Genomic DNA, 24221 nt, shown 5'->3' on the forward strand with positions numbered 1-24221 from the left:
GACATTCGCATTACTCTAATCTGTATCACTGGGGGGGGGGGGGGGGGGGGAGGGGGTGAGGTGGGGAGGGGTGTAGTTACCTGCAAATTGTATCTTACCAGCGTCAAAAATGAATAAACCTGTAATAATATACAAAACCAACAACACAAAACTCACGTACTAGCTGATGTTATGGGTTATCACATATGGGAGGGAAACATACATCAATCTACACAAATAAAGACGTACATAGTTCCTTCTGAAGGAAAAAAAAATCCACATCTTTTTTCAAACAACTAAATCATGTCATTCAAATATGCACAACGTTCTATTTCCCGTTTTGATTTATTGAATTTTCATAACTTTTACTAATATCTTCTGCTATATCTCCAGCTGTGCTTTCATTCTCGTTTTCAATTAAATCATTCCCGGCGTAATGCTCGTCTGCAGACGATGCGCTATCAATCGACCAATAGGAACTGTCGAACAGTTTGGATCGTCTGCTCGGGGTGATCGGTTCCGGTTCTTCCGGAAGGTCCTCCAATACATCTGGGTTCATTTTTTGAAGAACCTTCCTTTGTTGTTGAATAAGGAAATCCAATTTTGTCTCTAGTTTTTGCACTTTTATCTCAACAAATTTGATGTGTCTTTTCTTTTGTTGCAGTTGGTTTAGAATTTCGTAGCGGAAACTTGATATGTCTTGTTTCAATTCATCAAGTTCACCTGGAATGGTGAGAACACATGAAAATCAGAATTCTTTTAAACATACTATTTTTATTGAAAATTGTTAACACGATCAGAGAACGGGAGGATTTTGAATAGAATGGAATCACTTACCGTCTCTGTTTTCTACATCCCTTTCCATGTCGAAAACAAACCGCTTCACGATCCTCTTCATCACTTTCTGCATTTGAGAAGAGGGTTTTTGTTACATAGTGATAAAAAAAAAATTTGGAAATGACATGTGAATGCGACATTTTATCTAAAGGAGGCATTTTTCACATAGCTTTAGGTCTGTGTCGCAATCTCTTAATTCTCTTTAATATATTAATGAAAACATATCTATACATAAATGATGCAGAAATTGCATCAGAAAATCATTTTTTTTCATATTCCCACTATATGATGCTTTTTTAAGAAGAGCTAAGCCTTCTACCTTATAGGTTAGTTTTCCACCTTCTTGAAGCCCTCGACTGGAATCATTACGCATGTAGCCATTTGTTAACTTCTGCTCAAGTTGTTTCCCAGGAGGCTATCGGGAAACAGAAACTAAATCAATTTTTCGTTTGGTGTATTACGCATGTACATACATGAATTTCATTCTATCATAATGAATAAGATACGTTAACCGTTGAACTTTGTATCAAACATAAAATGTATACATTTTCACAATACAGTCATGTCGCTTATAATCCTAGGGGTTTATTTTCATATATTAACGTTCATAACCCGTTAATATACTGTCAGAATTCACATAATTAATTGTCTTTTTATTTAAATAACAATCTCATATCTCATAAAACATTGTGGCACTGTAAAATTAGTTGAATTCTGTGATAATATTAATTTAACTTTTTTATCGTATCTACTAATTAATTATCTATTAATTATGTAATTTATCAAAGTTAGAAACTCTCTTATGTCATTGTATTCAAACGTTTTCTTCTAATATATTCAGTTGTTTTGTTTTTCAACCGAATAATTGTAATTGCAGGTAAACCGAATTCCACATCAATGCAACTTGATGCAGAAGATGGTATAACTACGTTTACTTATATTTAGATTTGTTGAGTGTAGCACGGTTTATCAAAGGATGAAATATCAATTTCTGATTGACTTCCTAATTTCAAAGTCCAACTCCAAGGCCATTTGAACCGAATAACAGACACATTACTAATGAAAAAAAGCAACAAATTTCCCAAAGCTAAAAAATTCCCAATTTAAATATAATTTACTACTAGCTGTCGTGAGAGCAGTGAATTTGGAAAAATATTTTTATATACGGGGGGAAATCATATATAAGTCATTTTTGGGAGCTACTGCTTCAAAACAAAGAATACCAGTTATAATCACAAGAAATTATGCTAGGCTGGTGGAGAGACCAATGAAGAGACCGACTTTCATATTAGATAGCATACGGAAAACGTAATAAAGACAAAACTAATGATCCGATAAATGTATGCTACGCCAACAAACCCTTGCATCCTCTACGTCATCAAAATCCTGCGTTGTTGCACTTTCTTCGTTTTTACAACAGCAGGAGGCGAACAATCTACAAATGGACCTGGGCGTCGGAAAGATGTTGAAAGGAACGGGCAGTTCGCCATTGTTTTTTATGAATTCCATATAAATCTTGCTTCTTGCAAACTTCCACTCAGTATCGGCTTCTTCCTGTAACACAAAAACATTAGACTTATAGGCTTGATATAGACTTCATATAATCAAGAAAAATTGACCAAGTAAGAGAACGAAATCGTTTCCAACGTTACAAAACCCTATCAAATACATTTGTACATGTATTACATTAAAAAGTGAAATAAGAATAGTCTAACATTTTTCTTGAAAGAAGCTTCGTTACGGACAGGCAATTATCGATTAAAAAATATGCTGATTGATCTCAAAACATATTTTACTTTTATAATTCTATTTGAAGCAAATTTTTTATTAACATTAATTGTAAAAAATGAAATTTCTTTTTTTGCATTCCTGGAGATAGAGTCTACGTTACCTGTATTTTCTCGAAGGACCTAGACATCATGGCAATCAACATGTTCAGCAACACAATCACTGTGGCTATGTTGTAAGCACCAAAGATCCAGTACCCTACGTTCTGTGTGAAATAGTGATTGAACTCGCCGAGTTCCACGGCGGTGGCTTCACCCATAGAAAACAACGACCAGAATACCGTGTGAAACGTGGTCGGACTGTAAATAGACATGGCCTCGTGTGTATGGTGGAAGTCATTCATTTCTTTCTAAATATTTGCATGTCTAACATTTTTGAATTTTCTTTTAAGATCAAATTGTAGTTCCTAGAATGTAAGTTAGCTTGATTTAGAGTAGAAATTTTATTTTTAATTATTAATTTCAGTTTGAATGCCATTTGTACGAAAAAAGCTTTATGATGATGTCTTCCATCTAACAGTAAAACAAAAGAACAATGTTAAGGATGTGGGGGAAAACTTCGGTTAAACCGTAATACTTACAATCCAAAAGCTTTTTCTGCTGACGTAGTTACATTGTTCGGGGTGAATTCAATAAATCGTCTGGTTTCTTTAGGATAGTACCAGTAGAGGTTGTGTAAACCAACCAGGAATGCCACAAACACAACCAGAAAGATGACGGCAAACTTCAGGATATCCTTTAACAACGAAACACTAATACTTTACTAAACGTTGTAAGCAAAAGAATCATTATTTTATTTATTCAATTATGATTTTTTCGACTTGGTCTCATTTCTAGCATACGTAACTCATGAATACATTATAATATCATCTATCAATATACCATTTCATAGGCAGGGCATTAGCTAAACTGATAAGATAATTTACAGGATGCGATAAAGCCTTACACCGATCATCCGTGTCAAAGATATCTGCATCGGCCCAAAAAGCTCATACGCATGTAACACGTGCGTCACACGACAAAAACTGATGACGTTTGCTATGGCGAACATTCCGTCTGCTACGTTGTGCGGGTCGACTGAGTCCCAGTAGAAGCGATCTAAAATTCAAATCAAAGGTAATTTTTTTTCATAGCAAAGTATAACCTTTTAACTACATGTATGACCACAATCTCCTTAATGCACGTGTGATTTCATAATAATAACCAAACACTTCTAGCAAATAAAAATCAACTTAATTTTCCACACCACTAAGTGGGGTTTTTTTTCTAATTCAGTAAAATGTCATTTTGTCTTCCTAAAATGATTTTAATTACTGAATCAGGAACAAAAGTCCCTCACTTCTTTAAACGAGGCTTGGTCTAATTATTTCTACCTAAAATATTTTGATGAATTTTCTTGCATCCAGTTTTACTTCTTTATTAATTATTTTAAGATAAAAAATAATTTATTTACCACATGGATTCCCTAGGGGTCATTTCGAAAGTTAATTTTTATTATGGCACCCTATGGGAATTTGTTGAAAAAGTTTCCACATTTTCCCAAAATTTTCTGTCTTTCCCAAGGGATTTCTTTTTCTATCCGCTATTGCAAAAAGTAAACAAGAGGCTGCCCTTACGGTCACCTGAGTAGCATACTAGTATAACCCATACACAAACATGTCGAGGAGTCTCATATATGCATTTAATTAGGTTTCATTCTGGAGTAGAAAAATTATAAATTTGTAATGACGACTACCTCCCTGCCTGAAATCTTTCAAAAAGAACCATGAAACCTATAATTTTGGCAAAAAAGATCTGGTCTACAAAATCATGAATTCAGTTTTCCTTTCAGGTGTGTGGGGGTAAAGAAGATAATTTTTAAACATTATATGCATTAACACCTACACATCCATTTTGGCCCTGTCCTAGAGTCAAAACCCATACTCCAGGGGACATGAAATTTAAAATTCAGTTTAAGTTACCGGGAAACGATGACGCATGAGGAAAGCCATTCTAAGTGTTTTCTATGTTTAGCGTCCGCGGACGGATTGGTTTTCAGATGTAAAAATAAAAAAAAAACCCACAATGGTTGTTCATAAAATTCGATCGTTTTTTTTTGTATATCGGGCTCGGGATCGCATTTTTAAATCGGGATCGGAAATCTTTATAATATAAATATTTATAAACAACATTCAAAATGCAAAATGTCAGTTCTACTATAATACAGGGAATTTATTTGTTTTTTTTTTCTTATATGAAGTTTTGTGCCAAAGATATTGATTCTTTTTTATCACATTATTTGTTATTTTTGTTACAAAATGAAGAAAATACTTCAAAATATGTATAATAAATTTTATTTTGTTGAACTTTTAAAGTTGTGTGTTTTTTCTAAGGTTTGTGGGGTTTTTTTCCTGATAGAAAGATAGGTTTTTGAGTTTTGGGTGGACGCTAAACAAAGAAAAAACTTGCAATGGCCTAAGCGCCATTGTAGCATCTTACCCTATCAAGATCATACAATTCCAGTTTCTCAGCTCATAAACGTTACATATAATGTTAATTTTGTAAAAATTTAAAAATACAAAAAAAAAACAAAATTAAAAAAATCCCCTAAAAAACCACAATACAAAAAAAGTTGTAACTTTGCACCTAAGGCTGCATGAAAAAAAAACGCGCGAAGGCATTCGCATTCTAACTATGCTCGGGCTCGTTAAATTACATGTACAATTTTATCGTGTATAATTTCGTCGTATTGTTGTCGTATAATGAAATAATATACCAAGCCTAAAAACAGTTGGAAGAAAAAGTAGGACAACCCCTTTTTAAATTCATAACCTCCTTACAATACCGAATCGATTTGAATATGTTAACTATTGTAGCATTAAAACAAGTTTTAGAGCTCATGCCTCTATATCTTATCTACAAAAGCTTCAGATTTGTTCGCTTTTCCCTATCTTCCATTTTATTATCAAACTAATAAAAGGTTATTTAATGCAAAGTACCGCTCTGAAAGCATATTTCATAATGGCTCATATTTTTTACAACCATGAACTTGTCAACTAAGGCCAAATAATACACAGTAGAGCAAAAATCGGATTAATAAAACGTTATTAATCTCGAGACTACGATAAAAACTGACATTTTCCCAATAACTTCATTATAATGATAATAATAATAATCTTTTATTGATTGCATGGGCTGTATGTTCCTAATTAGGGAAAGTGTACGAGCAAATTTCAACGGAATATGGAACATTATCACGTTTTTCAGTTCGTTGATTCGTTCTTTCAATCAAGTAAGCAAAATATTAAGGTACATTACTTCATTACAAAGCCTCACAAGTAGCTGCAATATAAACCCATAAGTGGCTCTCATCAGTTAAACAAACAAAAATGGAAGAGCCAATTCATTATAAATTGCATAAATTTACAATATTCCTTCGAAGAAAAGAAGCTTCGATTGGTGAGAGATACCATTAACAGCAAACAGCACAAATTAAAGGACTTCTGGAAATGTTTGATTTAGATAAGGGAAAAATACACTAAAAATACAGCATCACAAACCATCATATTGAATGTACTGGATCCTTTTACGACCATTTGGAGAATCACATTCAACAATGGCACCAACTGATTATAAATTAGACACTTGTATACTAGGCCACTTTTCATTAGTTTTCTCTATATATAATTTAATCAGCAGGTGCGTCGTTTGTCATATGTCGTATCCACTGATATTTCTTTCTCTAAAGATTCAATTATAAGCGCGACATACTGAATTTTTTAACAAAAGGAAGTATTTACCTGCAATTACCCAGTAAAGTTGCTTCCCCGCTTCATGGCTACCATATAGCAGCTCTCTCCAAGAAGAAAAACTCTCAAAATACGTCAGAGCCGTTCTAGTCTGAATTTCAAATCCCAACATATTTTACTACTCACTTTCTAATGTTATCGAGTACTATACTTTAAATAGTTTTTATTTGAAAATGCGCAATAGTCAACATGGAAAGGAGAACTGTGAAGGATTTTTGTTTACCTTCATGATGCTGATATACTTCAGAGTGAAAGAAGTGATATACAGCGTCAGGAGAGACACGTCCATGTAGTTATACAGAGAGTCGAAATAGTTGGCGATTCCCTCACTGTACACCTGCTTCGTTTCTTGTAACAGCATTCCTACAAAGACTCAAATACACCAATAAATCTGTCACCATTCTGTTTGTAATTATGTTGAACTGTAGCGTTTCATATTATATTGAATCTTTTCATCTTTTCAAGAATTATCATACAACTCTCTAGACTCGCTGTGTCTTGATAGCTTAATATCGGTTTTAAATTTTTGGAACCATTACAGTGACTTCAAGGGTTAACGATCCATTCCGCTCTCTATATAATCTCAGCGAGATTCGTCGAGACCAAATATTTTTGACGGACTTTTTTTCGAAAGAGACGTCCGTCAAAAATTTTCAGTCTCGACGAATCTCGCTGAGATTATATAGAGAGCGGAATGGAACATTCAACATCTGTACGACTTATACATTCTTTTTATGAACATGTATATGAGCATAAATCTCTTAATATTTTTCAAATAAACGGAAAAAGTTTGTAAATTCTTGTATTTACCGAAAATCCAAAGAGACAAGAGAAAAGTTATTATATCTGGACTGTAAACTCGAATGGCAAAATCGCTTGGTAATGGCTGGGAGCTTTGATTTCTGTACCAGGAATACTTCTCGTGTATTGTAAGAAAAAAGGAGAGCTTATTCGTGTCCGTCACTCCTTCCGCCAGGGTAGATATCAGTATAAGCGTTAGAAACATGAGGAAAGAGATTGTATGACCGATAAAACGGATACAGGGGGTCTCTATCCACTTCCCAGCCTGTCAGAGAAGATATCAAAATTAAAGCTTTCACGTCTTTAAACAGTAATACATATATGACATGTACAACGCAGATTGTCAAGAAGTATGTAGTATGGATCGTAGTACAATTATTGTGAAATTCGATTTGTATATCGTCATGTTTATATAGTATAATTGATTGAGTTTTTAATGCAATCTTCCCTTTGTGCGTCCTCTTTGAAAGAAGGTAAACGGACCTAAAATGATCTACAACGTACCGCCGGATTTTGCACTTCTTCTCCATAGTTATTGCAGAAAATGTATGAAGCTTAAACTAATATTTATTTCATCGGTTGAAATACAAGATCATATTCCAGTGATATAATTTACGAGCGATTTATTGTTTTTACAAGATTTTCTAACTAAAAAACAAACAACAATAACAAAACTAAAATCTAGATTCAAATTTCTCTGGAAAAATACTAAAATAAGGTATGCTCTCACAGACGTCATTATATCACGCTTTTCTGTAATGTTTAAATCTACAAAATTGACCGTCATCAAATACTCGCAGAATAACACAAATATGATCTGAAAACAATATTTAACTTGACAAAAAACTACTAAATATAATCAGTACCAATGAACCGAACTGAATACTTTTTCAAAAATAAGCAGAACGATGCAAATAAATGGAAAGCCTGGTAACAAGCAAAACTCAACATGTACAACTGTTATTAATTCTGCTTTACATTATTATAATTGTCGTATGGATAACATACCTTTGTACTTGGAGCCAACCAATAAAACAGCGACATAAATGGGAACAACAGGGACACACCCATCACAATGAAGATCCTAACTACCCAATGGGATCTCTCTATCAGACGGAAGTCGTCGTACCAAATGCTAACCAGCTTCTGCTGGCAGCTCGGATGAGCCACAAACTAAAAAATAATTTGGCAAAAAAAATTAAAAAAATTTTTTCCCCATTTCATCACGTCATCAGACCCACTTTAAAAATTAAAAAAACTGTAAGGAATGTTTTTAAATGGTATCTTGACAAATGCAAGAATTCTCGTCGAGTTTTCAAGACTGTTGAGCGAGTTCTTGTGCAATTCTTAAAGATTCAGAGAAAAGTCTGCTCACCTTTTTCTCGTTACATTGTATGGCCATTTGTAATCTAGCCAACAGATCATAAGACTCATCCCGCGGATCTCGGCGCTTCTTGTTAATGAGTTTCTCCAGCTCATCGTGACCTCTGACCTTGTCCAACAGTTTGACCACGTAATCACTTAGCTGGTCAGCCAATGCGAGATACTCTGTCTGGACACACCAAATGCAAGAATATAATTAATATTTGTATTAAAGAACAGCAAACTAATTTAAGCCAAATCGTACATGCCAAAATGCAGACTTTATTTCAATTCTGTCGTGCTTTACTAGTTGTTCACATGACTAACGAATACTTCGACATACACACCTTAAAGCTTTTTTCAATAGTTGAAACATAGCGAAGTTCTCTGGCCAGGTCAAATGCCGTCAATACCGGGTCTTCGCTTGTTAGCGAAATGTATGTACAGCTTGCTAAGCCTTTGTAAGCGTTTAAGCGGGTTTTAGCTAAGCGAAGCTCATCAAACTCCAGCTTGTTGCTGCATTCTTGACAGTTACAATAATAATGATGAGGTTTGTTAATTTTCTCTCCTCGAAGAAGAAGTAACTGTACAATCTCAATCTGATTTCTTTCTGCTGCCAGTATGAGCGGGGTTATGTCAGAAGAGAATGGTGAATCTTCTTTTGTCTGGTTGAAGAAGTGGTCGGTCTCTCCAATTCTCTTGTTTTTGGGCTTTATTTCTATATACCTTGGATGCTTTAAGATACATTCTGCAATGTGCTCATGGCCTTTGCTGATGGCATGCAGCAGGGCTTCGTGTATGTTTGATATATTTGAATGCCTAAGTAGCAGTTCTACAACCTGAAATAATTGCAAAAGATCTATAGTATTATCATACCGAATGTCACTTTTTGTTCACGTGTTGCAAATTTGCAAAAATTAGGTATATTTTTTTTATCTCTTGGCCGAAGTCGGGATTTGCAAATTTTCTTTATTAAGAATAACAAGAATAACCGCGAACTAGTAAAAATTCTCGCGCAAAAATGAATGTCCTGTAAAATTTAATATTAGATTCAATAGTACATTCACTTTTCGCTTTTTTAAATTCAGATTTCTTTCTCCTAAACTGTCAATATTTAACCTAAAACCAAAAAAAAAAAAAACCCAAAAATTAATAATAATAAAGAAAAAGATTGGAAAGCAAAATCTGATATGCAGTAATGTAATTGATATTAAAAATGACAAATTTGTAATAAAAATTCTGTAAGAAAATGATATCCATTTCATCTCAGACTTACATTAATATCGGAAGTCATTGGATTTATCTATCCTACGCACATATATCCTCTGAATAAGGAAGTCACTTATAAATGGTATCATGACGAGTACATATGTATAGTCATGATAGGAAAAATGAGACATGATCAATATAATACGTCTTAAAACGCATGGCATCTATCAAGTTAATACATATTAAACAGGTCCAGCAAACCATCAACTTTATTCCACACACAAACCATAAATTATTTCTTTTTTCATTTATTGAATTTCCCTTTAGATTGTTTTAATTTACAACTGCATGAAAACCAAACAGAATTCATGAAATCATTGACAAATATCGTCTGATAGGAAGTTAATTATTGATTTTGGTGCCGTTTGTTTGTCTTCTACTGTTTCGTATCCGATTGCTACTTATTTCAACATACTAATGTTAAACAGTTATCAACGCTATAGATCAAATTTATCTTATATTCCATTTTTTCTCTTCATTTCTTTCAAGAAATTTTAACCTACGTGCAAAATCTAGTACTGAGCTATTCTGAAAGTCTTTTCAGATGTGTTTAAGTTAGGTTATAACCTATTAAACAATAGAATTATGTCTTGTGTTAAAACATCAAGAGATTTGCCTGAAAAGGTACATGTATCAAATGTTGTCAGCTTCAACAGTATATATCAGATGCGTGATAATAACACTCGCTTTCCTTCTGCGTGTTGTTAAACCAGATAATGCTCACTTACACGGCATTTCGTCGATTTTATCCATTCAGTGAGATGTATATATGTTTTCATATAAAATCTTTGATGGCAATTAAGTTGCCTTCAGAAAAACCATTTATTTATGATAAATGAGGTCATTAGACCTGATGTTTATCAACCTGAAATTTGAAATCTTGCTTTTGAATCTCCTTGCTTATTCGTTCCTGTCAGTGGCTTTGATTTTCTCTGAATCCATAAGTGTGCAAGCTCACAGACCCCATGCTTCCCCATTATTTGACAATGATACACCTAATGAATGGCTAGGTATGCAATAAACACACAAAATAATTTGATAAAAAGCACAACTCGCAAAAAAAAAAACACCAGCTAAACTTACTGCAAATATATTCCATTGTCTTTAAAATAACAACCAAAAATTCAAAAGTCCAAATGTGCCGAAATTAAAAAATTGCGCGTACAAACTATTTATTTACTCTATTCAACATAGGACCAAAACTCTAAGTTTAAAAGGACCAAAATATCCCAGCAAAATAATGGAGTTGGAATTTCGAGGTATTATGCAAGTCAACACAGCGTCCTAAATCCATATAAAGTGTCACTTATTTCCATGCAGCGGTTTAAGAGGAACATAGAACCTAGAACCAAAACAGAGAACCAAAAATCAAAGTTCAAAAGTGACGAAATTTCCAGAAAATAATGGAATCGGATTTCCCATATAATATATCTACACATTGTGTCCCAAATCCTAAATACCTACAAAGTTTCTCGAATTTCCACGCAGCAGTTTAAGAGGAGTTGCACAAAAAAGACTGACGCGCTGACTTCAAAAGTCAAAACACACGAACCTTAAAATTTTATTAGCATCTGCTTGTAACTAATCATACCTATATATTGGGATAAATTCAAGTTACTTAGAGTGTCATAGTTTGGGTTTTGGTTTAAATTAATTGGTGTGTATAGATACATCACGTGAAAATTAATAATTATCAGATATTTAAACATCAGTGACGTTTCTAAATAAGTATATTCAAATGATGTTTGTTTATTTCTTTCAACATCTTGCCAAGGTCTCTTTAAAACAGTTGTTTTATGTGATGGTATCCATTGCTTGAGCATAAAAAGCCACGCAAAAGACAAATGAAGGGTCTCTCTATCACATAGAGAATTTCTAATTACTGCAAGTATACCCCAAAAATGTTCTAAACCAATAGCCACACCCCCTGTCTCAATGGTATTCGCGATGCCTTTTTTTGTTGAAATTCAACTTGAAAAAAAAGTCCACATTTGTCGCACCAATTCCATCTAAGGACAATATTTAAATAATTTGATATGTTGCAAATTACTAGACTTCATTAGTTACAATGTACCAACCTCCAGGTGTTCATTGGCAACAGCCAGCTGTAGCGGTGTACGGCCGACTATGTCGGTGTAGTCCACAGAAAACGTTTGCTGTTCCCTCCCCTGTTCTTTCAAGATGGACTTGATGGTAGGGAAATCTCCAAACTCGGCAGCTTCTATAAATATTTCTTCAAGCTCCGACAACTGAAATAATATTAATTGTAATTTCAATTTGAATAAAAATTGAAAACAAGAGGCCCATGGGCCACATCGCTCACCTGAGGAACAATAGGTATGATAAAATCATCTTAATGGAGTCATAATACAAACAATCTGGACAATGTCCAATAATACATGTAGATCCTGTATAAATAAAATCCATTTTTCCCCCTGGATATTCTTATGCTTATATTCATTAGTCCCTTTTCTAACAGGATGATTTTATAGTCATATCACATGTTGAGTATTTACTCTATATATCCCTATGTAAAACTTTAACACCCCCCCCCCACCCCCAATGTGGGCTCACCCTACCCTCAGGGATCATGTTTTCACAACTTTGAATCTACACTACCTGAGGATACTTCCACACAAGTTTCAGCTTTCCTGGCTGATAAGTGTCTGAAAAGAAGATTTTTAAATATTTACGCTATATATTCCTATGTAAAACTTCGACCCCCCATTGTGCCCCACCCTACCCCCAGGGATCATGATTTTCACAACTTTGAATTTACACTGCCTGAGGATGCTTCCACACGAGTTTCAGCTTCCCTGGCTGATTAGTTTCTGAGAAGAAGATTTTCAAAGATTTACTCTATATATTCCTATGTCAAACTTCAACCCCCCCCCCCCCCCCAATTGTGGTCCCACCCTACCCCTGGGGGTCATGATTTTCACAACTTTGAATCTACACTACCTGAAGATGCTTCCACACAAGTTTCAGCTTTCCTAGCTGATTAGTTTCTGAGAAGAAGAATTTTAAAGATTTACTCTAAATATTCCTATATAAAACTTTGACCCCCCATTGTGGCCCCACCCTACCCCCAGGGATCATGATTTTCACAACTTTGAATCTGCATTACCTGAGGATGCTTCCACATAAGTTTCAGTTTTCCTGGCTCATTAGTTTCTGAGAAGAAGACTTTAAAGATTTACTCTATATATATAAATTCCTTTGTAAAACTTCGACCCCCCATTGTGGCCCAACCCTACCCCTTCGGGTCATGATTTTCACAACTTTGAATCTACACTACCTGAGGATGCTTCCACACAAGTTTCAGCTTTCCTGGCTGATTAGTTTCTGAAAAGAAGATTTTTAAAGATTTACTCTATATATTCCTATTTAAAACTTAAACCACCCCATTGTGGCCCCACCCTTCCCCCGGGGGTCATGTTTTTCACAACTTTGAATCTACACTACCTGAGGATACTTCCACACAAGTTTCAGCTTTCCTGGCTGATTAGTTTCTGAGAAGAAGAATTTTAAAGATTTACTCTATATATTCCTTTGTAAAACTTTGACCCCCCCCCATTGTGGCCCCACCCTACCCCTGGGGGTCATGATTTTCACAACTTTGAATCTACCCTACATGAGGATGCTTCCACACAAGTTTCAGCTTTCCTGGCTGATTAGTTTCTGAGAAGAAGAATTTTAAAGATTTACTCTATATATTCCTATGTAAAACTTCAACCACCCCATTGTGGCCCCACCCTACCCCCGGAGGTCATGATTTTCACAACTTTGAATCTACACTACCTGAGGATACCTCACACAAGTTTCAGCTTTCCTGGCTGATTAGTTTTTGAGAAGAAGATTTTTAAAGATTTACTCTATATATTCCTATGTAAAACTTCGACCCCCCATTGTGGCCCCACCCTACCCTCAGGGATCATGAATTTCACAACTTTAAATCTACACTACCTGAGAATGCTTCCACACAAGTTTCAGCTTTCCTGGCTCATTAGTTTCTGAGAAGAAGAATTTTAAAGATTTACTCTATATATTCCTATGTAAAACATTGACCCCCCATTGTGGCCCCACCCTACCCCCGGGGGTCATGAATTTCACAACTTTGAATCTACACTACCTGAGGATGCTTCCACACAAGTTTCAGCTTTCCTGGCTTTCTGGTTCTTGAGAAGAAGATTTTTGAAAATTTCTCGAAATTTTTCATTAATTTCTAATTATCTCCCCTTGAAAACGAGTGTGGCCCTTAATTTTCACAACTTTGAATCCCCTCTGCCTAAGGATGAGTTGTGCCAAGTTTGGTTGAAATTGGCTCAGTAGTTCTTGAGAAGATGTTGAAAATGTGAAAAGTTTACGGACAGACGGACAGACAGACAGACGGACAGACGGACAGACGGACGACAGACAAAATGTAATCAGAATAGCTCACTTGAGCTTTCAGCTCAGGTGAGCTAAAAAGATATGGCCACTGTTGCATCCAAAACTTTTGATACTAAACAAATTGATATACTAGTAGTTTGTAACTTTTTATTTCGCTTGTTATATTTATTGGTGATAAGGTGAAAGCAAAGTTAAAAAGAGGTGCATGGATTGTGCTCAATCGTTGTCTAGTGCAAAGGTGAATGGTTTGTAGGCAGTACGGTGAAAGGACCGAAGTAAAAATGCAGAAAACTCTTTTGATAAATTCTTGACAGATTTCTTTCGTATGGAACCTCAATACTGCGTCCCATTCTGCGTAAATGCGGCTTGCGATTTTGACGATTTTCTGTTACTTCCACCCTATTTATCCAACTCGGAAGAGGTCTTGCCGCTTCATTTAAAAAGGCTTAATATCCCTTAACCCAATGATTATTTTGCAAAGTTAGTTGAAATAAACAAAGTGATTGTAGATCTCTTATGCCTTGCTAACTGCGCAAATTGATAACAATATTAATGGAGCAAAACTGGGCATTTGGGGAATCATTCAGGACAAAAAATGGCGTCTTGGAATCCATCCAATACCGTCTTTAATGTTGTCAGTGGTCAACGCAGCTGCTGAGGGAATGTTATTACTTCGATGAGTTTGAATGAAGTTGATTGTAAAAAGCGAGAACAATATGTTTGTTAAAAAAGCCTCCATTCACGATAAATGTAATGCGTCTAGAGACGACAGTTTGGGATTAACCTAGTTGGAGTATTTCCTCTGCGCGCCAACATTTCAATTCAGATGTGACATCAAGGTTTTTTCTTTATTCAATGTCTATTGAAAGAAAATCTAGCATAAAGTCGAAAATCAACAATCTGACCACGCGTCGTCTGAAGTCTCCAAACTGGTACCACCAAACGATATAATGCCACGATATAATCCCACAGACTGTACCACAAAACGATATTTCCCCGCAGACTGGTACCACCAAACGATATAATGCCACGATATAAACCCACAGTCTGTAACCACCAAACGATATTATTCCGCAGATTGGTACCACCTAACGATATAATCCCACGATATATTCCCACAGACTGTAACCACCAATCGATATAACCCCACAGACTGGAACTTTCAAACTGTAGTGTATTTCGGGGGGTAAATTAAAATGTTAATTGGGATCGGGTTCGGGATCCGGGGTTTTGTTGCAGTGTCGTTCCGTTCGCCAGGCCGAGGCCAGTTGCACGTTGTCTGTCTTGTGTTCTTGTGGTTTGTCAGCTTTTATCTTCTTTGTTCTTAGTTGTTAATATACGTTTTTACCTAAGTGATTTGTGTTGTTGTTTCGTTCAATAGTAAAATCACTTTAAAACGATATTATCCCACAGACTGAAACAACCAAAAGACATAATCCCACAGACTGTAACCACTAAACAATATATCAGAATAGTACCACCTAACGATATAACCCCACAGACTGGAACTTTCAAACGATATTATCCCACGATATAATCCCACAGACTGAAACCACCAAACGATATAATCTCACAGACTGGATCCACCAAACGATATAACCCCGGGGACTAAAAACAGCTAAACGATAAAATATCACAGACTGTAACCACCCATCTTCGCTAGCCAAGGGTTTTCGGTCCACTTTGCTCCCCATAAACCCTTGGCGGATTTCATTACGAAAACTCGGTGATGTGGTGGCGCTATCTAGCGAGCAACTTGAGTTGCGCCCCTTGCATATTTACATTTTAATCGAATTAAACAACAGGTTATATACACACTACGGCATTAATACAACTTGAAAAAATGTTGACTACCGAATATCGGAACATAATTAACGATGCTATTAAATACGAATTAAGTTATAACCTAGAGAAAGCACGGATTGTTTTATTCATAGTGTTTTGTAAGGACCTGTACCGGGAGTGAAAAAGTCGCCGATTTATATGAAAGCTTTCATGCCATAAAATCAGGTATCGTTGTCGTGAATATTGCGGACCAAAGAAATTAAATAAAACAGAGCTCACTGAACCTTTAAAAGCAATAACCATAAGCAGGAACGTATATACAAACGGGATAGGCAACTTCTACATTCGCCATGTTTACTTCCCGTGCTATCACGCGAGCCTTGACAAGTTTGTAGAACTATGGTCAATCCCAGTAAAATATATAGGTTTTTAAAGCGATATGGTTAGACCATCGTTGGGGAGGCACTGTACTCGAGAACTTGTGTCTCAACTTGTTAAAAGCACCGAATGTTTTACTAAAGATCACACATGTGTTTTCTTTTAAAGTTAAAATTTACAAGCACTGCGATTGGATCAGCTACTCGCAGCTGCAGCCAATCATAAAACGGAGCTTGTCACTGAGTTTTCGTAATGAAATCCGCCAAGGGTTTATGGGGAGCAAAGTGGACCGAAAACCCTTGGCTAGCGAAGATGGTAACCACCAAACGATACAATACACTGGCGTCGGAAGCAAAATGAAAGTGGGGGGCTAGACTAATCCTCAAAAATATTGAGAGAGAAAAAACCTAATTCCCACCAAACTCATGCAAATCCTATTCCGTGGGGGGGGGGGGGGGGGGGGGGGGATGGGGGGAGTATACCTAAATTTCCAAAGAACAACTTACCAACCAAAATTTTTTTGTTTAGGATTAGGATGCTTATGACTCAATCTCTCAAGTTACATTTAGGAACACTTATCTTTCCTGCGAGAAAAAGTGTGGGGGGGGGGGGGGGCTGAACCCTCTATAATACTATATGCTTAATGGTTAGGGCAAACTTTGCCAAAAAAGCCCCCCCCCCCCCCCGGTTCCGACGCCTATGCAATAATTGCATAGACATGAACCAACTAACGATATGGATAGAATTCTACGGATAGGCGTATTATCGAACCATTTGGAAACGCCTATTCTAATTTTACTCCAATAGATTAGAAAAAAACCCCGAAAAACAAGTTACTAATTACAGAAGTTGCAAGGATTCAATGCAATTTATATGTATTTCTATAACCAATCAAAATAATTCTTAAAGTTATTCCTATTTGAATTAAAGGGGCATGGTCACGATTTTGGTAAAAAATTATTTTTTCAATTTTAATGTTTAATGCTTCAGTAGGCATTTTTAACATTTAACAAAAATTTGAGTGTCATTTGTTGAGTTATAAGCGAGTTACAGAGCTTAAAATTCTTTGGCTATGTAAACAAAGCTTTTGTTTACATTTTGAATGTTGAAGTGAAAATTCCAGTTTTAGACTTCAAATGCATGCGTTGATCGTTAGGAACTGTTTATTTATGCTTAAAATGAATAAGAAGATAGACAAATCAGCTTGAAAAAGATTTTACTGATATATTGAACCTATGTAAACAAAAACAAGGCACGAGCCTTGTTTACATGACGAAGAATTGTGAGCCCTGTATCTTGCTTAAAACTCATCGACTAGCACCCAAATTTCATTTGATCATTAAAAATACATTCCTCAAGCAATGTAAATAATAAAAACATAAAATAAAATCTGACCAAAATCGTGACCATGCCCCTTTAAACTAACTTCCATAACATAATTTAAATCTTAGTTTAAATAAATTCAAATCCCTTTTCACTAAAAACTTGCCGAGCTCTTGGAATCCCATTTTTTCCCGTCTGAGAGTCCCAGCTTATACCGCGTGGATTTCCTCTTAGAGATCGGTCTTCGAGCCATTCTACAGCAATAGTTCCAACTTTAACAGGTTCCTTCAAAACAAAAACGAAAAAACAAAGTCCAGGTAAACAGATCGTTGATGAGATTCTAAAAGACGCATGCACCCAATGATGGACCAGCGCATTCTATTTGTCTTATTAAATGTGCGATCAATGCTCTGCCAGATAAGGCGAGGTTTGACTAAAGATGTTGAGTATGAAACAGATACTAGTAAAAAAAACTCAGTTCAAGGCGAGAAATGGACTACGTTATTGCTTAAAAGATCAACAGAAATCTAGTTTTTACTCTTCAAAAGCATTCGGTGTATTAAAATTGTAAAAATGCAATATGATTCTTCTTCAGAACAATAGTAGCCTTTCATCTTCAATTTCCCGAACGTATTCAAATGGTGATGACGGTTTAGGTAAATCGTGATATGCATTCTACTATTTCAGATATTAAATATACAGACGAAAATATTGTAGCGTCATTGAACTTGCTGAGGATAACAGTATGGACACTCACAAATGTACGTCAATATGTACTCAGATATATGACACAACAAAAGAGTTAAAAACCTGGACGAGGTGACTTTCACAGGGATTTGGAAAATCGGTTCACACGGCGATATTTTGCTGTTTTACATCCCGGCGAGAATCTTTGACTAGTACTGGAACGTCAACAGATGGCAAGAGGCATCTTTAGACGTATCCACGGTTACTACATGTAATAATGATTGAACAGTAAGGGTTCAAGTGGGTGGGGGGGGGGGGGGGGGTAAGGAGATTTTTACATCATACCATAAATTTTTAGATGATTGCCCTATGTATAAACTTTTGTTTAGTAGCGAACAATTTCAATTATTTCAGCTTTAAAGTTTGAATATTTTCCTACATCCTAATACATTAAGAGAGCTCTTCTCAAGGGGTTATTAATATATACTTAAAATGGCCACGGCCACCAAGCCTTCTTGCTTATGAAAAAAAATGAAACATTGATATGTTCAATTTTTCAATGAAAGGTGTTAGATCCACGTCTAAGTTATAACATCTAAGATGATTTGTTGACATGACGCTTTCTGGTTTTAAACACTCTGACCACGTTACCAAGTTGTGAGTTAAAACTGTAAAATGTTATAATCTGTTAAATGTACGATCAAACTGTAAAATGTTATAACCTGTTAAATGTACGATCAAGCTGTAAAATGCTATAACCCGTTTATTGTAGGATCAAACTGTAAAATATTATAACCTGTTAAATGTACGATCAAACTGTAAAATGCTATAACCTGTTCATTATACAATCAACGTGTAAGTAGTGTGTGCAGATTTAAGAACAAAGTATCGAGTATTTACGACAAAAATACCAATGGACCTAATACTTGGGGAACTTAGTCTTCCTGTCAGACATTTTGTTTCAGTCAGCATTTAATTCCCAGACTATTCTTTTATAGGTTTAGAATTAAGACATTTTGCCAACAAACGAAAAAGATGCCTGCACTAGAGTGACTGCTAACACCTTTGGTATTTCAACACGTGTGTTATGATGTCCGTAAACTATAATTGAAATTTATCTTAGTCAGTAAAAAAAAAGTATTGTCAATTAATTAAAAACCTACATTCATTCTCTTTGACCACCCCCCCCCCCCCCCCCAAATAGTAGCAAAAATGAGAGTAAGGTGATGGTCACGCTTTAGAAGATCCAATGCAAGTCATTAGGATTTTACATCAAAATAAAATAAAATTATACTTGCAAAAAAAATGATATCGAATTATTACGTAAATAGTGAACATATTTCATGTGAACTTAGAGTATACATAGATGTTCAGATTTGAAAATGTCGCTTGCAAAGCACTACCTCTGGTGGGCGAATGGGATAGACCTTTTCACAACGGGATAAACAAGAACGCCTGTTGACTAAGTATAGTTAACGTCATGGCAAAAAGTGCAGGGCGAGTTCATCATATATCGCGGGCTGATACCTTAGATCAGATATCTTTGGTTAATACAAAAAAGATTAAAATAATTAACAGTTTGATGCGATTTTAGTTTTGATGCAGAGAACTTTCCAGAACGGGCTGCACAGGAACGCGGGTTGACTAGCTAGTTGATTTGAAACTTGTGTCGTCCACTTTTAATTACTACTTTAAATTTAACATTGCAATTCGTACATTTCGTACATTTTTCTTACCTAATATAATTTAATAGTTAAAATGGTACTGGAATTTTCATGTTTCTTCATACTTTCTACAATACACTTTCGCTCATTTAACTTCATGTTTTTAAGTCTAAATTACGATCGACGTAAAGGGAAAATAATAGATAAAAATTGTTTTTGTTTTTTCTACTATAAATGCAAAAATACCTTCATCTTAAAGTGAAGAAAGTTTTTTCTTCATAACTTTATATTTAAAAAAAACATATTTTACGTATTTCTTTAACCCTATTGACACATAAAATGACATTAAAAAAAACTAGGTGCTGGTAGTCAACATGCACTGCTTATATGCAATAATGTCGATTAAAAGTTTCGTTGCAATCGATTAACCTTTCAATATGAATTAACACCTAATACTGCGACTTCGGACAGGTCTGGTGGAAAACTAACCGACCAAAACAATAGGAAAACTTACTTAACCTGGACTGTCTTTTTATTATTAGGTTACAAGTTCCTTTTTGCATGTCTTTTGAGAAAACAAAAGAGTTATATTTCAAGACACGCATCTAGACAAAAATAAGGAATTCTTAGCCCAACATTCGATAAACTGATCATGCAAAATGTAACAGATCAAATTTACACACGCTCTTCTTTGGTCACGAGAATACCTTCAATGCTAAATGATAGCTGACTTATTTCACTCCCATTTATTGATCGTAATAATAGTACCTTTTTGAAAGCCTTTGTTTTATACTAGTATACAATACAAAAGGAGTTTTAATATTTTTTTATTTGATGAGTAACATGCAATCAATTTTCTCTTAAGGAGACCGAATGATCAACAAATTGTCCCACTGATGTAATTTACCAAAATATTTTAAATATGATACTTTAGACTATAAACTATTCTTGAATAAAGAAAAAAAATCAACAAATTTCAGCCTTAAAATTTGAACATTCCCGTTATCGTTATACAGAGCTCTGTGTTTGAAGGATATTAATACATTCTAAAAAAGACCACACCCATGCAGATCTCTTTTCGTGATTTACTGCAAAAAAATTATAATAAAAGGTTGATGTTTGTGTTTCACAGTTAGGTGCTCCATGTCGTAATCTAAATCATTCCATGACACAACTGTACTTAACACTTTTCGTTTTATTATTTAAGCAAATACCGTAGAGGTATGTTGAAATCCCTTATCTTATAATCTTTGTCAAACTTTTTTTCTTCTTTCCTTTCAATCTGTTTTACTTGAGCCTAGCCTACGCCATTATTTTCTGACCTCAAATACATTAGTTGTATTTTAGGTAATGAGCAACCCATTTCAGAATTGACAGCCCGCAAAAGACAAAATATCACTGATATCTTCTTGAAATCAAACTAATGTTATGCTTTTCTCAATTTCAATGTTGCAGTGTTTAACATGTACTAAGGATAATCGGAAAACTATGTACAAATACGATATCAACCATTAGGCAAACGCGACTCTTTATATAATTATGTGCTTTCCTGAAACTAAAGACGATTTATGACAAATTATTTCCTTCGCCGGAAAACAGGGGTTTCTCCATTACTGATGGTCATGAGTTTCTGGTAAACATGTCCCTCTCTCATTGATTTCAAGAAATCTTCCATGCCTTCACGTACTGTAAAGTATGTCTCAGTCTCTCTTCGCAAATTAACGTCTAATTAGAGGTAATGATGTACTGTAGTACAGGTTTAATAGGTTAGGCCTTTTCATACCTTAGGTAATTATGTACTAAGTCTGTCGTACTGGTTTAAAAGGTTAGACCTTTTCATACCATAGGAAACGATTTACTGAGTCTGCAGTACAGGTTTAATAGGTTATACCTTTTCACACAAGGTCATAAAAGTATACGTAACTTCAAAAAATTTTCAACCATATCAATTTAAAATAATATTTGTCAAATTTAATAACACTTTCACTGGGAAAAAACAAAAACTGAACCGTAGTTTTTTTTTTTAGAAACAGAAAACAAGATTAACTAATACATAGTGTCTTTAAGGGTAATGTAACAATGATATATTTCGTTCTTTTTGTTCACACATTTTTTCTGGTGACAATTTTTTTTTTACAAATAGCTTACTTATAAAAATAGATTTATACTACGTGGAAAAAAGGTCATTGAGTATGTTTTTCATTTATCTAGGCTAAGACTGATTTTATGAAACAGCCACAGTCTGGTTTAGTGGTGTAGATTACTTTTTGTTTTAAAATTAATTTGGTTTTAGATCCTAAGATGTAAGTTATACGATCAATCATTTTGTTGTTTTAGCTATAAATGCTTTGGTACCATTGGGGTATACAGTACCGGTCTAGTCAAGTGAATTATTTACATCATACCCCACGGTGAATTAATCATGGATCGTATATCAACATGTATGCTCTTTAAATGCAAGCAACCTGCGTAACATGCTTAATTATGTATTTGTATATGGGTATTCGTTTTATGCAAGTGCTTTATATAAACAAAAAATATCGAAACGAATATAAAAAGTAGAGCACGCATCGCTAACACTTGCAGACTTACGTAAGATAAGGGATTGAATGAATAAATCTGGAAATAATTTACATAAAATACATAAACATTACATACTTACGTTTGCATAACAAAAAAAAGGTGTAAAAAAACTTACATATTCGACAATGTCAACAAAGCATTACATAGGTAGGTATGAATGTCAAGATAAGTAAATTAAAACATAAATAATGTAAGAAAGGTACAAGTTAATATTTATTCCCATTGTTCTTAGTTCCTTATTCATAATTGCATACATTTACTAGAAAATAGATGTATTAGAGATTCTCAGTTTTTCAATTCAAGGCATTAAGTGTTTATATCAGTAAAAAATATATATCAGTAAAATCAGAACATACCTAGCTATAAACTATTGAAACTATTTCCTTCGTCATTATATTCCACCAGACTGCGGGAAAGAAAGCCATTGGAGTCAGCTGCTGTATTTACTCTCTGAAAGACAATGTCCACAAGAGAACATGAAAGGTATAGTTAACGCCCACTTGATGGAGAAAAAAAAACCCTGCGCTTCACAAGAAATCTTGTCTTTGTCCCTGGAACGTCTCCATGGCATTATTAACGCTGGAATCGGTGGCAGAAAATCCTTTCTCAGTCTTTGAATTCTACCTGTAGTTCATGTGCAAGCATTGCCTCATTATACATGAAATACACAACATCCTGCTTAATTATCTGTTATAGATAAATATCATACAGTATTCCTACTGCACGTAATCACTGCTAGCCACATGGGTTTGTATATAAAATTTCTTTTTATACATGCCGTGAAAATAAATTAAAATTTGCGGACCTACGCCTTACATAGAGGCGATTTTTGAGCGCTCTATCACGTCCCTCTTGGTCTTTATGACTTGGCTAGATTTGAAGCAAAATTAATCAACAACTTAATTTACCAGTGGATATTCCTAATAAAGTACTCGATAAAACAAATCGTCTCGTTGATGGACGTTCGATATTTGGATTTACTTTGTACACAATACCTGACGAACAGATGCAATATAACGAACAAATCAGGTAGAAATTAATGATCGACAGATCATGTAGCATCGTACTCACAATCTCTCCTGGATTACGGGTGTATTCTAGCCAGCAATGTTATTATAAAAGTCATTAGATACCTTAAGTTTACTTAGTAGGACAAAATCATGGTCGTATAATCTTACGATATGTCGCAAATCCATTACCGAGTATGATTTTTGAGGATACATAAGTTAATATCGGCAATTTAGAATTTATCAATAATAATATCAGCAAGCATCTGTTTTAGAAGAATGAACCCGACAGATGAGCGAACAAACCTATTGTGTAAAATTATACCTAATATGAAAACAAGTGGCAAGTGTTACCTGATATGAAAACAAGTGGCTAAATTATCGAGAACGTGTAGAGACAGTGACGTACCGGTAATTGCAAGACGGGGAGACTGTCAACGCAGTCTCATAGCATGTATACTTGTTAACATTAATTAAGAAGTAAACAGCAATTAAAGAAGTTCACAGGGATATGAGCTTGGTCTCATGATCAATCCTGTGAAGCCCTCACATTGCTGTTTATAACTTATATTTACGTTA

General features: G+C 34.9%; 1 protein-coding gene across 1 annotated transcript; it reads right to left on the reverse strand.

Moving 5' to 3' along the window:
• Positions 1 to 48: 48 nt before the first annotated feature.
• Positions 49 to 23580, reverse strand: LOC128156201 (short transient receptor potential channel 7-like). Its single transcript, XM_052818250.1, has 16 exons — positions 22992 to 23580; positions 17868 to 17986; positions 11902 to 12072; positions 8902 to 9393; positions 8568 to 8744; positions 8201 to 8365; positions 7202 to 7457; positions 6615 to 6754; positions 6383 to 6482; positions 3550 to 3701; positions 3185 to 3339; positions 2708 to 2903; positions 2176 to 2370; positions 1136 to 1231; positions 817 to 883; positions 49 to 702 (listed from the first exon to the last, which is right to left on the reverse strand). The coding sequence occupies exons 2-16, from the start codon at positions 17952 to 17954 to the stop codon at positions 308 to 310; spliced, it is 2844 nt and encodes a 947-aa protein (XP_052674210.1). The 5' UTR covers positions 17955 to 17986; positions 22992 to 23580; the 3' UTR covers positions 49 to 307.
• Positions 23581 to 24221: the final 641 nt, after the last annotated feature.

Source organism: Crassostrea angulata, chromosome 7, assembly GCF_025612915.1.
Source record: "Crassostrea angulata isolate pt1a10 chromosome 7, ASM2561291v2, whole genome shotgun sequence".
NCBI lineage: Eukaryota > Metazoa > Mollusca > Bivalvia > Ostreida > Ostreidae > Magallana > Magallana angulata.

Coding starts and splice junctions, on each gene's coding strand:
- LOC128156201 (XM_052818250.1), bottom strand. CDS start 17,954: ATGGCTCGAAGACCGATCTCTAAGAGGAAATCCACGCGGTATAAGCTG. Junction 6,755..7,201: donor CTTGTCTCTTTGGATTTTCG/GTAAATACAAGA, acceptor GAGTCTTTGTAG/GAATGCTGTTACAAGAAACG. Junction 1,232..2,175: donor ATGACGTAGAGGATGCAAGG/GTTTGTTGGCGT, acceptor GTTTCCCGATAG/CCTCCTGGGAAACAACTTGA.